The sequence below is a fragment of the Nuphar pumila genome, chromosome 15 (genome assembly GCF_984573655.1).
Source record: "Nuphar pumila chromosome 15, dmNupPumi1.hap1.1, whole genome shotgun sequence".
NCBI classification, from domain to species: Eukaryota; Viridiplantae; Streptophyta; class Magnoliopsida; order Nymphaeales; family Nymphaeaceae; genus Nuphar; species Nuphar pumila.
In genome coordinates this window covers 34,667,183-34,687,173 of record NC_143263.1, presented here as the reverse complement: position 1 = coordinate 34,687,173, position 19,991 = coordinate 34,667,183, and the positions used below count along the sequence as shown (strand labels likewise).

At 39.4% G+C, this 19,991-nt stretch overlaps 2 protein-coding genes across 2 annotated transcripts; one reads left to right on the top strand and one right to left on the bottom strand.

The window, feature by feature from the left end:
- Positions 1-325: 325 nt before the first annotated feature.
- Positions 326-1,836, top strand: LOC149815098 (early nodulin-93-like). The gene is made up of 4 exons (XM_089989964.1): positions 326-542; positions 986-1,047; positions 1,191-1,266; positions 1,562-1,836. Exons 1-4 carry the CDS (start codon positions 440-442, stop codon positions 1,645-1,647), a joined length of 327 nt encoding a protein of 108 aa, XP_089846090.1. The 5' UTR covers positions 326-439; the 3' UTR covers positions 1,648-1,836.
- Positions 1,837-16,482: 14,646 nt separating this feature from the next.
- LOC149815097 (early nodulin-93-like) lies at positions 16,483-17,835 on the bottom strand. The gene is made up of 4 exons (XM_089990478.1): positions 17,730-17,835; positions 17,304-17,365; positions 17,055-17,130; positions 16,483-16,565 (listed from the first exon to the last, which is right to left on the bottom strand). Exons 1-4 carry the CDS (start codon positions 17,833-17,835, stop codon positions 16,483-16,485), a joined length of 327 nt encoding a protein of 108 aa, XP_089846604.1.
- Between the last annotated feature and the right edge of the window lie 2,156 nt (positions 17,836-19,991).

Below are 19,991 nucleotides of genomic sequence, written 5' to 3'. Positions count from 1 at the left end.
ATTTCTGGTGGACCAAACCTTTTTTTTTTATCGTTGTGATGTCTTTGTTACTACTGCTTGACAGTAGTTAGCCTCATGAAAACCTATTCTTACTGTAGGTAAGGGTAGTTTAGTCATCTGAAGCTTGAGAGTTAAAAGATTCCTGGGCTTCTAGGTAAAGTTTTTGCAAGAAAATGGGCCACCAACCAAAGAAAGGAAACAACTGACTAGGGGCGGACCCTGGGTTCCACCAAAACTATGGGATACCACCAACTGAAAACCTCAGGTACAGTCTCCCGTTGGAGCACTATAAATAAGCCCCTTGGGATGTCCTCCTGCCAACACCACCCTTACATGTTGCAACCTCTTAATCACTTTCTCCTCTACCTATATCATCTTTCCATACCATTAGCCCCTATCTCTCTGTCTGCCTCTCTTTCTCTCTCTAGGAATATATATAATGGCTTTTGAGTCCTCTGCTAGATCAAGCACTCAAAATGTAGTTTCTTCTCCATTAGAGATGCAAGGATTGGGTTCTTCTATGGCTAAACGTTGCGCACATGGTATATATACATTTTTGCTCTCACTTCAACGTTTTCCTTTGGTCATACGAAATGTGACTCTTGTTTTCAACTTAGAGGGCATTTTTTTATGTAGCGACGCTGCATGATACAGCGCCGCTGCTGAAAGCCACCCATGGGTGGCTGTCAGTGGCGCAACTGCTTCAACTTATCCTACCATTTTATTGCTCAAAAAATGGTATTTTACATAGTTTGTTCACAAGTGACAGTGGGAAGTCTCTTCTAAATTATTGCAATTTCTGAAAAAGTGTGGTTGCTAGGAGACCTTGATTTAGATATATACTTAGTGAGCTGGATAAACAAAGTTTAAAATTTTGAAGAGAAGGAATAATAAAAAAAGTTTAGAAGCTCAGTTTATCTGTCTTTCAATTGTTTTGTATCCTTTTACTGTTTTAGTGAAGGTTGGTGTTTCTTTGTTTGGCCAGAGGGAGTCGTTGCTGGAACCAAGGCTGCTGTTATGGCAAGCATTGCTACTGCAATACCTACTGTAAGCGTCTCTCTCTCTCTCTCTCTCTCTCTCTCTCTCTCTCTCTCTCTCTACTACGATTTGTTACTATTGTTGAGTCTCTTAAAATTTTACTTTAATTTTAAAAGCTGCGAAGAATATTTATTTCTGTCGTTTGTGTGCAGTTGGCTAGCGTGAGAATGTTACCATGGGCAAAATACAACCTCAACCCTACAGCACAGGCCCTCATCATTTCAACTGGTAAATCTCCTATAACTATCAAGTTTCTCAAGTCAGTGCCATTTTTTTTTTTATCTCAAAACCATGTGAAACATGACTAAGTTCATGAACTTTCTTTCAAAAGAAAAGAGACCAAGTTCATGAACTTCAATGTTCACATGTTGTGGGGTAATTAAACTTGGTCCTTGCTTTATGAATGTGATGCATAAGTCTAGCAAAAGTGGGCCCATCATATGCCATGAATGTTATTTATGTTATTTTAGTCATTATTACTTTTTGCTAATGCTGAAAAAATGGGAAACATTATTGTTTGCAGTGGCTGGTGCTGCCTACTTCATTGTTGCAGACAAGACTGTGTTGGCATCTGCAAGGAGGAACTCCTTCAAAAATATCAAAGCATGAAGGAAAATGGCCCTTGTTATGGGACTTTTTGTATTTATCAAATGCCCTATACATGCAACTATCTATGTGGAGCTTTCAGCCTAGGGTTTTTTTTCTGCTTGTCCTCTTGTAATTAACTTTCATGTCATAACTTATAAAATGTATCTGTTGGTTTCTTCTTAATCAACCCTCAGTTAGCCTTCAGTTTTATTTTTCATGTTTTTTCTCCCAAGGTGCTAAGTTCTAATGGCAGGTCAGTAAATCCTTACCTTGCATGTGTATACTGTGGCCCCCCTTTTATCCAACTCTGAAAGAGATGTATGGGGTTTTAAAGAGAGATGGATGGTCAAATTTGAAAAATGATCCTAGCTTTTAAATTAATGGAGATCCTCACACATCACAATTAACCTGCATATTTTGCCCCTTTTTGCCCAAATTCAACAGATGCTTTCGGATATAAACGATGGGGATTAAAAAATGATATATAAAGTGGAAAATCTTGTTCAACTAAGACGAGGAGAAGAATTTATTTTTCAATCCAAGTTTGGATAAAATGTAATTTTTTTATAGTATGGATTAGACTTGAACACCTAATCAACCTTCTATAGAGAAGCTATGCTTGTAATCACAGACATTAATTGTGATTAATGTAAACTAATAATTTCGGCAAAAATTATGGAAGCACCTACCTTTTTAGGATTGTAAAAAATGCACCTAATTTTTTTCTTGGTTAATCGATAAAAACTGCAGTTATCTTGCTTCAAAACTGTTGTTATATCCATTCTTATTTTACTATTTTTTATAGTGAAAAACATTGTGGTGTTGATTTTTTAGGTTCTAACAAAACAATCACATGATTCAAAAAACCGTTCCTACTGACTCAACAATGCATATATCAGTAGGGTTTGATTTACAATACCTTCAGCACTGTATTAAAATATTAACACAATATCAAAATATCTTGTGAGTTCTCTAGATAGTATGGTACTACCAGTATTACTAAATATTGTTTCAGGCTGAGGCTTAAGTAGATCCTACATAATAGCTTATACTTGTATCCAGCTCATCTAATTTTAGGTGACTCTCAGCCTAACCCATGGGTTAAGCTATGGAGCAGTCCTAACAAACTTTGGTTTAGGGTTGTGAACGGGTTGGAACTTCCGGACCAGTGGTTCCATACCATGTCCAATTTTGAGCACTTGGCACCTGGTTCGGGTTTGATAGGACCTTGCTTAGGCAGAGCCAGATCCTGATCCATATATAGTTAGGATAGTCCAGACCCAGTCATTTTTTTTTTTTGAAATTTTGGCTACCTTAATCAGAACTCATGTCGGGCCCAAGTCCAGTTTGAAATTTCTCAAACCAGACCTGGAACATATACTAGTCGGATGTCGTAAGTCTGCCCTGTCATTCATTAAAACTGGATCCTGATAATATCAAATCTGGTCTAGGCCGGAATCAGGTCAGACCCAACCAATTAACAACTCCAAGGTTGGATCAATGAATCAGATCCGAGAACAGGTCAGGTTTTTTGGCCTGCTCTTCCCATGGTGAACCAACTAAGGTGGCCGCATGTGTAGGACAGCTTCTCATCTGTGTCGGACTGGGGGTGGTTTTGGAAAGGATCGATCCAATTTTTTTCAATTCTGAACAAATAAGGCAAGCTCATACATGCTCTAATGATGATCCTGCACTTATTTCGTGTTTATCTCACAGGCGGTTTTAAGAAACCAGGGGGTTTGACCTGAGTTACAGGTGTAGTTCTGGCTCTATTGACTGCATCTTCTACTGTACAATCAGCAAAATAATTTTGGATCGGTTCATAGATCGTAGCAGGTCCAAAATTCAAGACACCCACAACTGTGACAAGTTTAAAACGAAAAATTTATTGGTTGTGTTTTTCTCGTGAGATTTTGAAAATTTTCATTTAACTTGCATTTTTGGGAAAATCTCAATTAGAAATAAATAAATGAAATTAATATATATATATATATATATATATATATATATATATATAGTGCAAAATAAGGATTTAAAAGAAGAAACTGGTTCAAGGTCTTGTTTAAAGTTCAAACCTAGAACTAATGAACGCGTTTTAAGCTTTCAATTTTCAAAGCTGGATATTAGGGAAGGTTTTTTATTTTAACACTGCTACCACCACAAGCCTCATTGAAATTTTCTACTGTACAATCAGCAAAATATTTTTGGATCGGTTCATAAGCAGGTCCAAAATTCAAGACACCCACAACAGTGACAAGTTTAAAAAGAAAAATTTATTGGTTGTGTTTTTCTCATGAGATTTTGAAAATTTTCATTTAACTTGCATTTTTGGGAAAATCTCAATTAGAAATAAATAAATTAAATTATAAAAGAGATATATAGTGCAAAATAAAGATTTAAAAGAAGAAACTGGTTCATGGACTTGTTTAAAGTTCAAACCTAGAACTAATGAAATCGTTATAGGCTTTCAATTTCCAAAGCTGGACATTAGGGAAGGTTTTTAATTTTAACACTTGGCTGATTTTTTGGTAATGGTTCTATTTTTGGTGGATGAGAACGAACTTTATTTGTATGCAGAGAGAGGGGAGGGTGGTGTGTGTTCTCCCCCAAAGACGGTCGTTAGCCACCGTGTGTGTTTGGGGGTCCCAATGAGCGTCACGTATATAAGCACATGGGGCTCGTATTCCCATGTGTGTCAGCATCACTTAGCATCGGAGTCCGGTGTAGTTGCAAAGACTTAAGTACCCTTTCCTGCTATTCTCGCCATGAAACAACGGCTCGAGAAAATAACAAAAATGTCCTCCATTCAAAAAAAAAATGACGGTTCGAGAAAAGGACAAAATGTCCTCCATCCAAAAAGTCGAGGATGATGTTAACTCTTCAAAGTCCAAACGTTTCATTTTTGCCCTAAGCAGTAAACTTTTGCACCATCTGCTGTAATAGCTCCCTTTGACGACTTAAACTTTGCCACCAGAGTAGCAGCCTTTGTCGTCGTCTCGAGTCGAAGTTCCCGTCTTGGTTTTTAGCTTGTGTTACAACACATTGCAGCCTTCTTGTTCCTGCCTTGTGTTACAAAACATTTTCGGTTTCGCGATCGACTGGTTCGATCATTGGTGGGCGTCATAGGGCATTTGTCGACCATCTCTTTTTACAGTCTTCTCTCCTTTTTCGTTGTCGTTGAGCATTATGGAAGAAAGCAATGACGCACAAACATTCCAACAAGTGCCATTAAGGCATCATAAGTACCTTTCCATGTCATCATGCTATCATTGAAGAACATATGTCGTCGTGAGTACCATTAAAGCATTGTTTTGTTATTGCAGGTGAATCTTGTCCTTTCGATGGATGAAAACTTAACGATATTTGTAAGATGCTAGGACCTGTTGACAAGAATGCTTGTTTACAGATGCAAGGAAGGGCCTCTACCCCATCTGGTATCCTCCATTCACTCAGTATATGCAATGTATCGCAAATTGTGGTTGTAGTAACATACTGCCGATTTGTGAGATATTGCTTTATTGTTAATATCAATTTGTAAGTTATTATGCTGATTTTTTGTATCGATTTGTAATATATTTTGTGATATGTATATCAATTTGTAAGATATTATGTGTTTTGTAGTGTCGATTTGTAAACTATTATGCTGAATTACCGTATCAATTTGTAATATATTATGCGATATGTATATTGATTTGTAAGATATTATGTGTTTTCTACTATCAATTTGTAAGATATTTGTAGAAAGACTTTTAAAATGTGTGCGTGCAGAAATACTTTGTTACGCACTTGCAGTAGCAATTTTCGTATTCAAATGGCTGCTCATTTAACGATTTCTATTGAAATCACTTTACAACATCGTGGATATAATTAAATCACTATCATCAACACACATATACAATAAATCATTTCTTTTATTGGCATGGTAAGTAACAACTCGATGCATAGTATAAGCAAATAACAAATCATTGTTGCTTTTATACTGTGATTCATTCAATCATTTTTTTGGCTTGCTTAACCTTATCGGTATCCGTTGTTATATGCACCTTGAATAAATTGTAGTAAATGTATGCGCTTGCTAACGCAAATTGATATCTTGCTTATAACAGTGGCGAGCTTATCATCTGGTTGTAATGAAGATGATCTATCTCAATCATTTGAAAGATATGGAGAAGTGAACATCTGTACTAATGACACACCTAAAGAAGTGAACATGTCCACTAATGATGCACATGATAACAAGGGTGCAGGCATTGAATTCACTCTTGATTTGAATGTTCCAGCAGAAGAAATGCAATTTGATAATGAGGTAGATGATTGTGACAATGGACTTGATAAAGGTGCAGGCACCGAGAATGTACCGATAAATGAGCATACGATAAGGGGGAACGGTTACGCAAACTGTTCCCACAGTATGCTTTATATAGACAGGGTATCATGAGCGACCCTGGGGTGCGGAAGAGGAATACAGGGTCTACTCATCGGCTGCTTGAGGAAGCCTGCGCTTGTGGTGGCTGCCACCCGGCTGAGCAGAGAATCTTCGACGACCTCCCTTTTTCGGTGACCACCGCAGCTCAGCAATGGCGGCATCAGGTACGCAACCCTCTCTTGTGCGATTAAACTGTTTTAAATAACAGTGTTTTTGGTTTTTGCCTGTCACAGGGGAGGCGTTGTCGGAAACCGACCCAACAATGGGTTATGGGCCCACACCACCCCTCCGCTGCGAGGGTTCGATGGTGTTTTTGGGTTTTTCTGGCAACTGTCGCCATTGGGCGACAGTGTTTTTCGACGTCTGTCACCATAAGGCGACATAGGTTTTCTGGAAGAGAGGCATCACCGTGGGACGACCTTGCAGGCTGTCAACAGCAGGTCATCGTGGGGCGACATGATGTCGCCGGCAGCCGGCAAATGTCGTCGTTGGGTGACAGACAGCAAAAAAAAAGAAAAGAAAAATTTAAGGGATTTTGGGTTTTTCTTTTACCTGAGGCCATTGGGTTGCTGTATCGCCGGAAAACTGGAGTCTTTGACGGACGATTCACCGACGTCAGAGGCCATCTGGTGACATGCGACATCCGGGACACTCTGACGTCCTATTTCAGGGCAGCAGGTTATGTCGGGCGGCAATTTTTGTCGATGGTGCGTCGCCGGTGGGGCTTCGGTGTACGTCCCCATCGAGGCTTCTGCGTGAGTCGCCGTCAGGCGGCGTGGGTCACCGACGGGCGACATTGGTCGTCGGCTGTAAGATGGGGAAAACCCCTCTTTTGAGAAAAAACAGGGTTCTTTTTTGCCGCTTTTCAATTTTTTAACGAGTGGAACCGGATCGGGTCCGTTATTTGGTTCGGACCGGATCCGATTATTACCGAGTCTGACCTGGATCTAGGTGTTATTGGGTCCGACCCGGATGCAGATAATACCGGGTCCGACCCGGATTTGGTTGAAACTAGGTTCGACCCGAATTCAGTTTATACCGGGTTTGACCCAGATCTGGTTACAAACCTGGTTCGACCCGAATCCAGTTAAATCCCGGGTCCGACCCGGATCCAGTCCAAGTCAGGTCCGACCCAGATCCAGTCCAAGCCGGTTCTGACCCGGATCCAGTTCAAGCAGGGTCTGACCCGGATCTAGTTAATACCAGGTCCAACCCGGATCCAGTAGGATCCAGGCACTATTTGGCCTGAACTGGATCAGGGACTGATTTGACCCCCTTCCGGGACCGATTCAGAGCCATTTTTTACCGGTTCCTTTCAGTTTCTCACCTATTCCCAGATACTAAGACCCTGTTTTCTCAAATATAAGAAAATACAGGGATTTTGGCATACGATTATAGGGTTTTTATGAATTTTGTCCATACTTGACCCAGTTCATAAGGTTTAGAACCGGTTCGGACCCTTGGATGACCGGTTCGGGGCTGTTTCAGACCGGTTCAGAGTGCTTTCAAACTGGTTTCTGCTTGAGGACCCAAGGTTTTACCCATTTAAGTTTGGCTTGGGTTATTGCTCATGCATTTATTTTTAATTATGCATGTATAAATGCGTATATAATATTGGCATCAAGGATAGTTAGATAACTTAGTGTATTCATGTCACCAAAGTGACTGAATACACGTATGTTGTCAAAATATTGTACTATCATATGGTTTTAGCCAATATTACTGTTTTACTTATATTCATGAAACGATAAACAACTCAAAGGTAGTTTTATTGTATTTGGAATTTAAGTAGGGTAAAATAAGGTAAATGTGTTGAGATACATCACACATGTGTATCCAAAGGTACCTTGTGTTGATGGTCTAACTTCACAAGAACCTTAGTTTTATCGAATATGGTCGGTAGGCGAAGTGGTTTCGCGTGTCGAAGTTCTTACCAAAGTAGGACTCCGATGACCCCCTTCACTCGCTAGGAAAAACGCATATCAAGGGCCTTTATTTTTTTGCTTTTTCCATTAAAGTTTAGTCTCGTACAAATGCTTCTTGATACATGTTTTTTGTCATGCAGTTTCTAGTTCTGTGATTTTAGATGGATCTAATTTTAGTGATTAGAAAAAAACTGTTCTTTTTACATTAGGGTATATGGATTTAGATCTGGCCTTAAGAATAGATGAACCCGCTGCCCTCACTGATCAGAGCACTGTTGATCAAAAGATTGCTTTTGAGAAGTGGGAGCGCTCGAATAGGCTTAGCTTGTTGCTTTTGTAATCTAAAGTAGCAAAGAATATTTGTAGTGTTATCCCGCAATGCAGAACAGTGAGAGAATTCATGAATGCCATTGAGGCAAAGTTTGTGAGTTCAAACAAGGCCAGAGCCAGTACCCTGATGTCAAAACTCATATCTATAAAATATACTGGAGGGAGAAACATTCGCTAGCACATTTTGGAGATGAGGAATATAGCGTCTCAGCTTAATGACATGAAGCTTACCATCTCTGATTCTTTCCTAGTGCATTTAGTTCTAACGTCCTTACCTTTGAAATACGAACCTTTTAAAATTTCTTACAACACACATAATGATGAATGAACGTTCAATGAATTTATGTCCAAGTGTGTTGAAGAAGAAGAGAGGTTAAAAGGGGAAAAGGTGCAAAGTACACATATGGCTTCTCATACATCAAAAGTAGGACCAAGGAAGAATGTATTTAAGAGAAATGCTAAGAAGAAGCCAAATCAAAATAAGTTATCCCAAAACAAGCAATCCAACTCTGCTCTCATAAAGTGCTTCTTTTGCAAGAAGAAGGGACACATAAAGGCAGATTGCATAAAGTACAAGAAGTGGTTGGAAAAGAGAGGTAATTTGTCATTTGTTTCTCATGAATGTAATTTATTACAAATTCCTGAAAATAGCTGGTAGATTGATTCTGGTGCTACTGTTCATATTTCCAACTATCTACAGTTGTTCCTGAGCAGAAGGGAACCAACAATGCATGAGAAAAGCATCTATTCGGGAAACAAAATGCGTTCACATGTGAAGGGTGTTGGAACCTACAGGATTACTCTGGATACAGACGTAATTTTAGATCTTCATGATGTCTTTTATATTCCATCATATAGTAGAAACTTAATTTCAATTTCAAAGTTGAATAAATTTGGATATTGTTTTAAGTTTGAAAAATCCAAATTGTATATATTCAGAAATTCAATTGAAATTGGTTTTGCATCAGTTTATGATGGTTTATATAGATTGAATGTGAAGATCCAAACTCAGGAGTCTCTGACTTCTGAATACGCATTGGTTGGAAATAAACATAGCTTGATAAATGATAAATCTTACATGCTTTGGCATTAAAGGTTGGGTTATATCTCTGAAAAGAGAATAAAGAGACTCGTAAATGAAGGGATCTTGAAATCTCTAGATTTTACTGACAATGACCCATGTGTTGATTGCATAAAGGCTAAGCATACAAACACATATAAAGAGGGTGCCAAACACAACAGTGAGATATTGGAGATAGTCCATACGGATGTATGTGGACCGTTTTTCCCTTGTTATACATGCAAAAAATATTTTGTCACCTTTATTGATGACTATTCTCGGTATATGTATCTCTACTTGATCTTTGAAAAATCTGATGTTTCCAGATGTTTAAGGAATTTAAGAAAGAAATAGAGAAACAAACTGATAAGGTTATTAAGATAGTCAGGTCTGATAGAGGTGGCGAATATTATGGTAGATTTACTGAGATGGGGCAAAGGAAAGGACCATTAGCGTGATTTCTCAAAGAGAAAGGCATTGTGCCTCAATATATCATGTCTGGTAGTGTCTATCAAAATGATGTAGCTGAAAGGAGAAATCCTACGCTTAAGGAAATGGTCAGAGCTATGTTGAATTATTCAACGCTTCCCATAAAGTTATGGGGTGAAGCCTTAAGGACTGCTGTTCATATTTTGAATAAGGTTCCTACAAAATCTGTACCTAAAACTCCTTACGAGCTGTGGACAGGTAGGAAACCATCATTGTCTTATATACACATATGGGGATGTCCTGCAGAGGCTAAACTGTATAACCCCCACATTAAAGCCTTTGATCCAAGAACAACCAGTGGATATTTCATTAGTTATCTAGAAAAAACAAAAGGGTACCGGTTTTATTGCCCATCTCACTCACCACAGATTGTTGAAACGGATAAGGCAAAATTTTTAGAAGATGGTTCAATAGGATTGAGTGCACTTCAAAGCCTTGGTTTTGAGAAAGTACGGGATCCAGTTTCGTCACCTGTTAAGGAAAACATCAAAAAATACCATATTATTATTTCTAATGATGGTGTGCTTGATCATTCGATTGTTAATGCACAAATCCAAAGTGAACCTATTGTGGACAATGCGGAAGAACACGAACAAAATGATCAGATTTAATCTAAGCCTGAGGAACGACCTGTTTGGATATCCACAAGGATTAGGAGATTTGTCATACATTCTGATTATGTGGTGTACCTTCAGGAGCCTGGTTATTTCATAGATATGGATGATGACTCGTTGACTTTTATGGAAGCTGTTGAAAGTAAACAATCTTCGCACTGGATAGAAGCCATGAAAGAAGAGTTAGACTCTATGGCTAAAAATCAAGTGTGGGATCTTGTCGCGTTACCTAAAGGAGTAAATCCTGTAGAGTGTAAATGGGTCTTTAAGACAAAGAAAGACTCCTAAGGTAATATAGAGAGACATAAAGCAAGATTGGTTGCTAAAGGATTCACCCAGATCGCATTGACTATAATGACACATTTTCTTCTGTCTCAACTAAGGAGTCAATGAGGATAATTTTGGCCCTCGTAGCTCATTATGACTTATAGCTACATCAGATGGATGTGAAAACAACGTTTCTCAATGGGGATCTGAATGAAGAGGTATACATGAAACAACCTCTTGGTTTCTCTGAAAATGATCGTTTGGTTTGCAAGCTTAACAAATCAATATATGGACTTAAACAGGCCTCCCGACAGTGGTATATTAAATTTTTCCAAGTCATTGTGACTTTTGGGTTTACAGAAAACATTATTGATCAATGTATATACCTTAAGGAAAGTGGGAGTGAGTTTATTATATTGATGTTGTATGTGGATGACATCTTACTTAAAACCAACGATATAAAGTTGCTTTTAGAGACAAAACACTTTCTTGCATCACATTTTGATATGAAAGATATGGGTGAGGTTGCTTATGTTCTTGACATTGAGATTCGTTGAGACAAAGCAAAAGGTGTTCTAAACCTCTCTCAGAGATCTTATATAGACAAGGTGTTAAAGCGATATGGGAGGGAGAATTGTTCTCTTAGTTCTACACCCATATCAAAGGGTGATAAGTTGAGCCTAAAGGATTGTCCACAGAACGATATTGACAAAGCACAGATGAGTGATTATCCATATGCATCAGTTGTTGGCAGCTTGCAGTACGCGCAAAAATATTCTCGACCAGATATTTCTTTTGCAGTAGGAGTACTTGGCAGATTTCAGTCTAACCCAGGTTTACCCTATTGGAAGGCTGCCAAGAAAGTCTTGCGGTACTTGCAAGGGACAAAAGACTATATGTTAACGTATAATAAAGTTGATCACCTCGAGGTCATTGGCTACTCAGATGCAAATTTAGGAGGATGCCTTGATAGTAGAAAGTCTACTACTGAGTACGTCTTCTTACTTGCTGGGGGCGCGATCTCTTGGAGGAGTGGAAAGCAGACGACCACTGTTGCCCACACCATGGAGGCAGAATTCATAGCATTATACGAGACTACTTCGCAGGTTATATGGTTAAAGAACTTCATATCACAGTTAAAGGTGGTTGATTCCATTGGGAAGCCACTGAAGGTCTACTGTGATAATGAAGTTACAGTGTCTTTTTCGAACACCAACAAAAGTACTACGTCATGTAAGCATATGGAATTGAAGTTTTTTGTTGTTAAAGAAATGACAGAGAATCATTTATTACATATTGTCAATATTGGTACCAAAAAGTACTACGTCATGTAAGCACCGAGATTATATTTCAAACATGTAATGATGATGAGATTGTTAAACTCTTTTTGACATATGCATATAAATAAAGTGATCACTTTCAGTTTTTGATTCTCATTATGGTTGTTGTCAATCTCCTAAGGATTAGAGATTCAACTAAAGACCTTTAGAATAGATTATAAAGGCCAATCTATTCATCAAGTTATTTCCATAAGATTTTCTGGTTAAAAAGATTTATCGTCGGATCAAGTGGGAGAATGTTGGATTAACCACCATGATTAACGTGGTGGTTATCCACAATGTGGATACATCCCCGTTGAGAGATGATCCTGCCGATAAATCAGCATGAGATAAAAGGGAACGGTTACGCAAACCGTTCCCACCGTATGCTTTATATAGACAGAGTATCATGAGGGACCCTGTGGTACGGAAGAGAAATACAGGGTCTACTCACCGGTTGTCTGAGGAAGTCTGCGCTTGTGGTGGCTGCAGCCCGGCTGAGCAGAGAATCTCCGACGACCTCCCTTTTCCGGTGACCACCGCAGCTCAGCAATGGCGGCATCAGCCCTCTCCCGTGCGATTAAACAGTTTTAAATAACAGTGTTTTTGGTTTTTGCCTGTCATAGGGGAGGCGTTACGAAAACCAACCCAACAAGCAGGGGTTGTCCCTTTAAGGCAGACGGTGGATCGGAGGTGGATGACTCCCTCCCACCTGTAACCAAACAGCAGCTGCCGTCGTCAGCCACCTCCAGCGCAAACGCTGAGGGACTATGTTCGGTGGCATGCTGCCTACGAGCACAACAACACTCTGATGGGAGTAACGGTGGCCTGCTGCCTACGAGCACAACAACTCTGCTGGCTGTTACTGGCAGTGCCAACTGTGGCTATGTGCAACCACAATCGTTGCGTTGTCATGAACGGCAAGCTACAGGCAAGCATCGATGACAGCCGACTGCCACTCACAAGTGCCTGGTCCAGCCACTCGAGGGCTGCAGCGATCTCTAAATGGAGGGGGTCAATCGACGGGGTACTACAGAACTCCAACCATAAAAACAGAGAGGGTGGTGTATGTTCGCCCCCGATGATTCACTGAATCCCACGTCTGTGTTCGGGGCTTTGAATGAGCACCACGTATACAAGCACATGGGGCTCGTATTTCCGTGTATGTTGACATAACTTTGCATCGGACTCTGGTGTTGTTGCAAAGACTTAAGTACCCTTTCTTGCTATTCTTTTCATAAAGTGATGGTTTGAGAAAATGACAAAAATGCCCTTCATTCAAAAAAGAAAAAACAAACAGTTCAAAAAAAGGACAAACATGTCCTCCATCCAGAAAGTCGAGGATGATGTTGACTCTTCAAAGTCTTCTTCTTTTTCTCTTCAAAAAAAGGACAAACATGTCCTTTATCCAGAAAGTCGAGGATGATGTTGACTCTTCAAAGTCTTCTTCTTCTTTCTCCGTAAAACACTATAAAACCCTCTCTCTCTCTAGAGAAGAAATCAACGGAAATAAAGAGTTTTTCCTGAAGAAGGCCATGAACATCAACCCTCTCACCCTCTCTCCCTTCTCTCTCTACTTCTGTGCACATCCAACAGACGATCCTACATTGCTCCATCGCCATCTTCTTTTTCTTCCTTCTTCGTAAAACACTGTAAAACCCTCTCTCTCTAGAGAAGAAATCAAGGGAAGTAAAGGGTTCCTCCTGGAGAAGGCCATGAACACCAACCCTCTCACTCTCTCTCCCTTCTCTCTCTACTTATATGCCTGTTTTAGACTTTTTGCCCTTACAGGAGGGGGGTCCGGGGGCTCCCCCCCGGCGCGGATCCAACAATGATTTGTAGTATTATCGGACTTTCGTACAACAATTTGTAGTATTTCCGGGTCTCCAACGAAACGCTATAGTGATTTGCAGAAGACACTACAAATCGCTATAGCGATTTGCGGAAGATACTACAAATCGCAAATCGCTATAGCAATTTGTAGTGTCTTCCGTAAATCGCTATAGCGATTTGTAGATTCTTACGCAAATCGCTATAACGATTTGTAGTGTTATTCAGTAAGCAAATCGTTGTAAATCGCTACCCGAATTAGGACCTATTGTGTAAATTTTCAGTGATTTCTATTGTCATTTCATTTCCCATTTTAACTTCAACGATACATTACAACCACAATCATTAAAAGAAAGATTGCCCAAGCTAAGAGTCTTGAGAGAGTAGAGAAGGGCCTCACCACCCACCAAACAACAAAAAATACAATGACTCAACTTCAAGTGCAGTAAGGACCCAGAGTCCAATAAATTTAGAGGCAGCTCATCAGTAAAGACCCACAACAGTCAATGTGCAGGTCAGTCGGTGCTTGATGGAGCAATGTAGGATCTTCTGATGGATGTGCACAGAAGCAGAAATAGAAGGGAGAGAGAGAGTGAGAGGGTTGATGAGCCCCCGAACCCCCTCCTGTAAGGGCAAAAGGCCATGAACACGCTGGGAGGAGCCCTCAGACCCCCCTTCTATAAGGGTAAAAACTCTGAATCAAACTCAATAACTCTTCAAGTTGAATGATGCTACCCACACTGGGAGGAGCTCTCAGACCCCACTTTCTGTAAGGGTAAAAACTCTAAATCAAACTCCACAACCCTTCAAGTTGAATGATGCTACCCACGCTGGGAGGAGCCCTCAAACACTCCTCCTGTAAGGGTAAAAACTCTGAATCAGGCTCCACAACAGTTAATGTGCAAGTCAGTCGGTGCTTGATGGAGCAATGTATGATCTTCTAATGGATGTGCACAGAAGCAGAAATAGAAGGGAGAGAGAGAGAGTGAGAGTTGAATGATGCTACCCACGCTGGGATGAGCCCCCAAACCCTCCTCCTGTAAGGGTAAAAACTTTGAATCAAGCTCTACAATAGTCAATGTGCAGGTCAGTCGGTGCTTGATGGAGCAATGTATGATCTTCTAATGGATGTGCAGAGAAGCAGAAATAGAAGAGAGAGAGAGAGTGTGAGAGGGTTGATGTTCATGGCCTCCTCCAGGGGAGATTTTTTTCTCGGATAATCCTGCAGTGCAGAGAATAATCATCTTCGGGGCACTTAAGTCTTTACAACCACTCATTTTCAAGAACCGTCATTTTTTTTGCACCAATGGAGGAGATGGTACTTAAGTCTTTGCAATCGCATCAAACTCCAAGGCTAATTAATGCTGACAAACATGGGGATACGAGACACACATGCTTAAATACGTGGTGCTCTTTGAGACTCCCCGAACATAAGATGTAGCTAACTGCCCTGTTCGGGGGGGAACATATAACCTGCTTTGATAAAAACAAGATCTGGCATCCCTACTCGATCGTCGGCAGCAATCCGAAGAGCGTCACATGGACGTCGGCAAACCCTCACGGGCAGCAGCTGCTAGGCACGTGGGCTCATAACCTATTAATGCTACCAACTAAAAAGTCGCCATCATCTATCCCATGGAGTAGCCGGCATTCTCCTCAACCTATCAACACCATCGATGAGCCCAAGCCGTATGAGGAAGACCCTTGTTAAATAGAGAATATTTAGGGATCATCAAGCAACCATAACACTCTCCGAATCTATGACATAGTGGGAGTTAGGTGAACCACTCACATTCCAAAATGAATAAATGAAAGGGTAATATCCGGTCTATCGGGGTTGGATTCTTTTTATGTAAAATACAAAACTTTTCAGCACGGTTGATGTTTTAGATGAACGGCACGTTGAGCATCTGTAATGAGGCTTAAGCAATGACAGTTGTGTGGCGTTCATCTACTAGAAGAACATCAAGGGACACCTGTCGATATTATCCATCAGTAGTACCCTTGATTTGCGCACAAAATTTCATGAGATGAGATCAGGTCAGAGTGTGCTCTCGCAGTATTCCTTCAGAGCACCTCTTGAAGCTCTTGAACTCAAGATCAACGACATCCAAAACCTGTATGAATGGGATGATCATCACTTGGAAGAGCCTCGCACTTTTTATTACCGATGTTCGTACTTCACCGACTTTGAAATAATAGCCTTAGTTCTTGACTTGTGTCTTAATGACATCAGTTTGTTCTTGTGCAGAATAATAAATTATTATGTTACCAATTAATGACCATCATAGATTTTAAATGTGTAGCTATAAGTCAGGAGGGAAGAGGTAACTCTTGTAATATTTTAAAATGCAAGGATGATTTGGAAAAATCAAATAAACCGAGGATGTTATCTATAAAGTAGAGACGGATTATGAAAAGAGAGAGAGAGAGAGAGTAATCATGAAACATGGTATCTGAGTATTAGCTCAAGTGGTTTAAACGCCGCAACATCATTATATATATATCATATGAAAACTATACATTTAGATCATATATGTAACAAACGACTTGAGAAAACAAGTCAGAAGTGATATATAGTATATAGATGCAACATTTATTTCTCAAGCTTGAATGAGTTCTTCCGTGCGGTAGCCAACACTGTCTTGTCTGCAACAATGAAGTATGCGGAACCAGCCACTGCAATCAAAGTCCATCAACTAGATTAGTGGATTATTACAATAACATAACTATGACCAGACAATAATTAGTATTATAATTATTGAAAATTATAAGCATATCCGATATAGACCAAGCTTTTTAGCCTCAAAAGGATAAGGCCGAGTACTTCAACATGGCCCACATAAAGGTGATTCTGATCCAAACCCGACTTAGATCAAATCCGGGGAAATCTTGGATAACCTCGTCAGTAGTAAGGACTCTTAGTGAAAAAAATTTCAAACCTCAAAAAACATTTTGATGTAAAAATACTAGGTTTCAACAGTCATTTCTCACGAGTTTTAATGATATCCCTTAATAAATAGGCGCCAAGTTCAGTCCGACCACAAATATGTGGATCTCGACCAGTTTTTAAGCTTATTTACCAAACAAACCAGACAGGATCATAACTGTGTCTGACCACATGGACAAAGCTCCAAATTAGTGAATGATGGGGACCAAAAATTTTACCTAAGGAGACAATGAGGGCCTGTGCCGTGGGGTTCAGGTTGCGCCTTGCCCAAGGTAGCATTCTCACACTTGCCAACTGCATCATACACATGCAACCCAAAATGAGATTGGTAAGAGATCACAAAAGCACAGGATATTCGGTATATATAACATATACTTCACAGGCTTATACCAAGTATATATATATATATATATATATATATATATATAGAGAGAGAGAGAGAGAGAGAGAGAGGAATAGCTGCTTACAGTAGGGATAGCACTAGCAACGGTGGCAACCACAGCAGCCCTTGCTCCTGCAATGACTCCCTCTTCACATAAAAGAACAAAAACCATCAGTCGTTCAGTAAAATAAAATCCTAAGAAAAGCTGTAAAATGCCTTATAAATAAAAATGGTTTGTTTGGGTATTGTTTGCCCTTTTCTTGTTTAGAAATTCCCCTTAAACTAACAGAAAAAACTAGTAGCTTCTGCAAATCTAGCAAATGCGGAAAATGGTATAGTGGGAATGATACAATGACATTGATGAAGAAAACAAAGCATCAAAATTGTTGATGTGGGTTGCCCATTTTTATGTCTATTAGACCCTCAACTGATTAATGAATAATACTAATATATGGCTCCCTTGTATTGATGATATTCAAGATTCATCTTCAAAATGTAAGAATAAAATTACCATGTCCATAGCGCTTTGCCATGGCTAGCTTTTGATCCAGAGGCCCTAAACCGCTGATCTCCAGTGGAGAAGAAACCATATTACGAGCAGAAGATTCACCAGCCATTGCCTTTCACAAGATTGATTGAGAACAACAACCAACTTAAAAGCAGGGGATGGTTAAAAGAGATAGTAGTAGTGATCAGGGGAGCACAGATTGTGTGTTTTGGGATGAAGGGTGAACGGTATGAAATTTATAGTGCCAGGAGGAAAGAGCAATGACTGAGATTTTTCCAGGTTTATGAAAAAGAAATCTGGGGTCGGCACCCAGCCACTGGTTTTCCTTAGTTGCTGGTAAAAAGGCCCCAGTTAAAAGCTCTATATTTTATGGCTTTATAGCGTTGTAGCCTCTGGAAAATGGTAAATCCATTATTAGTAATGGTAAGGACGTGGCAAAAGCTAAATGGTAAAATTTCTTTAAAAAAAAACTTTTTAGAAGGCTAAACTATAAAGAGCAACTTAAAATGCAAGAAATGAGAAAAACAACAAATTAAAATTACCCCACTTCCACACAGATGAAAAACCACTCTTGCCAAAAGAATAATTAAAAAATACAACCTTTAATAATTAAAAATTATACAGTATCTGTGGCTCGTTTTCTTTCTGCAAAAATAATAAAATTTTCATCATAACGTCCGCTTAATAAAGAAAAAGAAAAGTTTAGAAGAAGTAACGGAAAGCACCCATTGTTTTGCTCTTTGTCTTCGGAGAAATTGTCAGAAAATTTATCATTTTAGTGCACCAGCCTTATCGAACACATGACACATCACATCACTTCTCACTGTGTACGAAGGAGGTTGGTCATTTTTTCACTTCTCTCAGTTCCAAGAGAACTGATGAGATGCAGGGCACCCCATTAAGCTGATCCTGGGATCCACTCTAGACACTTGGATTGTATCATTATTAGCCATACATGAAACAGCAAAAAACCACAAGATTAAACAAGTTATGCATTTAAAACGGCAATTGAAAATAAATGTATAAATACCCAGTTACTAAAGTATTGGTGAATAGTATGTACTGATATAAAAATGTGTTATTTTGACTTCCTTGGGATCAAGCTGCAACCTTTGTGCATGCTTACTCCCATTGGGCTGTTGAGCCTTGAACATGCTGCCCCTGGTCTAAGGCAAGCTCAATAAGTTTAGATCAGGAAATTAACGGCATCCTTTTTTTAGTGAAAAAATGAAATTTTTTATACAGGCAGAAAATATCGTGATTTTTTTAAAGGGGGCGATATTTATCGCTAAGGTTGGCTTCCATATGTCATCCTACATGGGACTTATGCTCATTGGGGACAATCAATCATGATCTGGAATTAGGTTATGATGCCGTATTATAAAAGGTTCCATTATAGATTGTACAATATTCAGAGGGTTTGGGTCCTACCTCTTCACAAAACCAACGAAGCCATTGGGCCCTACCTCTGCACAAAACCAACGAAGCCGTGGTGGGATGTCATGATTTTGGAGTGTTCACCGTTTGAGCCCGAATTTAATGGCTACAACCTATGGTCCATTCCTTGGTCTACTGGTAGGCTTGGCTGCCTAAATTTATGCTCATGAGCTTCTTGCTTGCTAGCTCTACCGCTAACCATATTTGGATGCAGGTAAATACGGTAGGTCACTTTGCACTCATTAAAAGGCCAAAGTGGTACAAGTAATTCAAATAATATTCGGTTGGATAAGAATCCAATGCCTAGTACAGCATACTTATCAATGTGATAAGTGTGGAGCCTGATTTTTACTTTGGTATAAAATTTATTTTAAAATTTAGTTTTATAATTTTATCCAAAAATAAGTTGTCTTTTGTAATGGGTGTGTTTTTCAATCTTATGAACAAAATAAAATGTTTGTTTATATGTTTTTTTTTTCGATCTATCTAGAATGTGTTGAGCTGTTGGCTAACAGTGTGCTAAGTTGACACATCAAAACAGTATTTTCAGTTGCTCAAATGGGGCACGTAAGGCAGACTGGTCCTGTCGTCGTCTGGGCTTCTACATCATATGAGGGAGGGCCCATTAAGATTTGATCCTCGGTGAGAGGATTTTTAGTCATCAAAAATAAAATAATATATATCATAGTAAAAAAAAACACTTAACTCAATTAATGAATCCACTTTTAGCAGATCTTAAGCTAAGATCGCAGTGAATCTTGAATTTTAACCTTCACTTCTCACAGAACGCAACACTGTCAGAAATTTTGGGAAAAAATTCCCTAGGTA

Coding starts and splice junctions, on each gene's coding strand:
- LOC149815098 (XM_089989964.1), top strand. CDS start 440: ATGGCTTTTGAGTCCTCTGCTAGATCAAGCACTCAAAATGTAGTTTCT. Junction 543..985: donor GGCTAAACGTTGCGCACATG/GTATATATACAT, acceptor TTGTTTGGCCAG/AGGGAGTCGTTGCTGGAACC. Junction 1,048..1,190: donor TTGCTACTGCAATACCTACT/GTAAGCGTCTCT, acceptor GTTTGTGTGCAG/TTGGCTAGCGTGAGAATGTT.
- LOC149815097 (XM_089990478.1), bottom strand. CDS start 17,835: ATGGCTGGTGAATCTTCTGCTCGTAATATGGTTTCTTCTCCACTGGAG. Junction 17,366..17,729: donor GGCAAAGCGCTATGGACATG/GTAATTTTATTC, acceptor TTTTATGTGAAG/AGGGAGTCATTGCAGGAGCA. Junction 16,566..17,054: donor GGCCCTCATTGTCTCCTTAG/GTAAAATTTTTG, acceptor CTTTGATTGCAG/TGGCTGGTTCCGCATACTTC.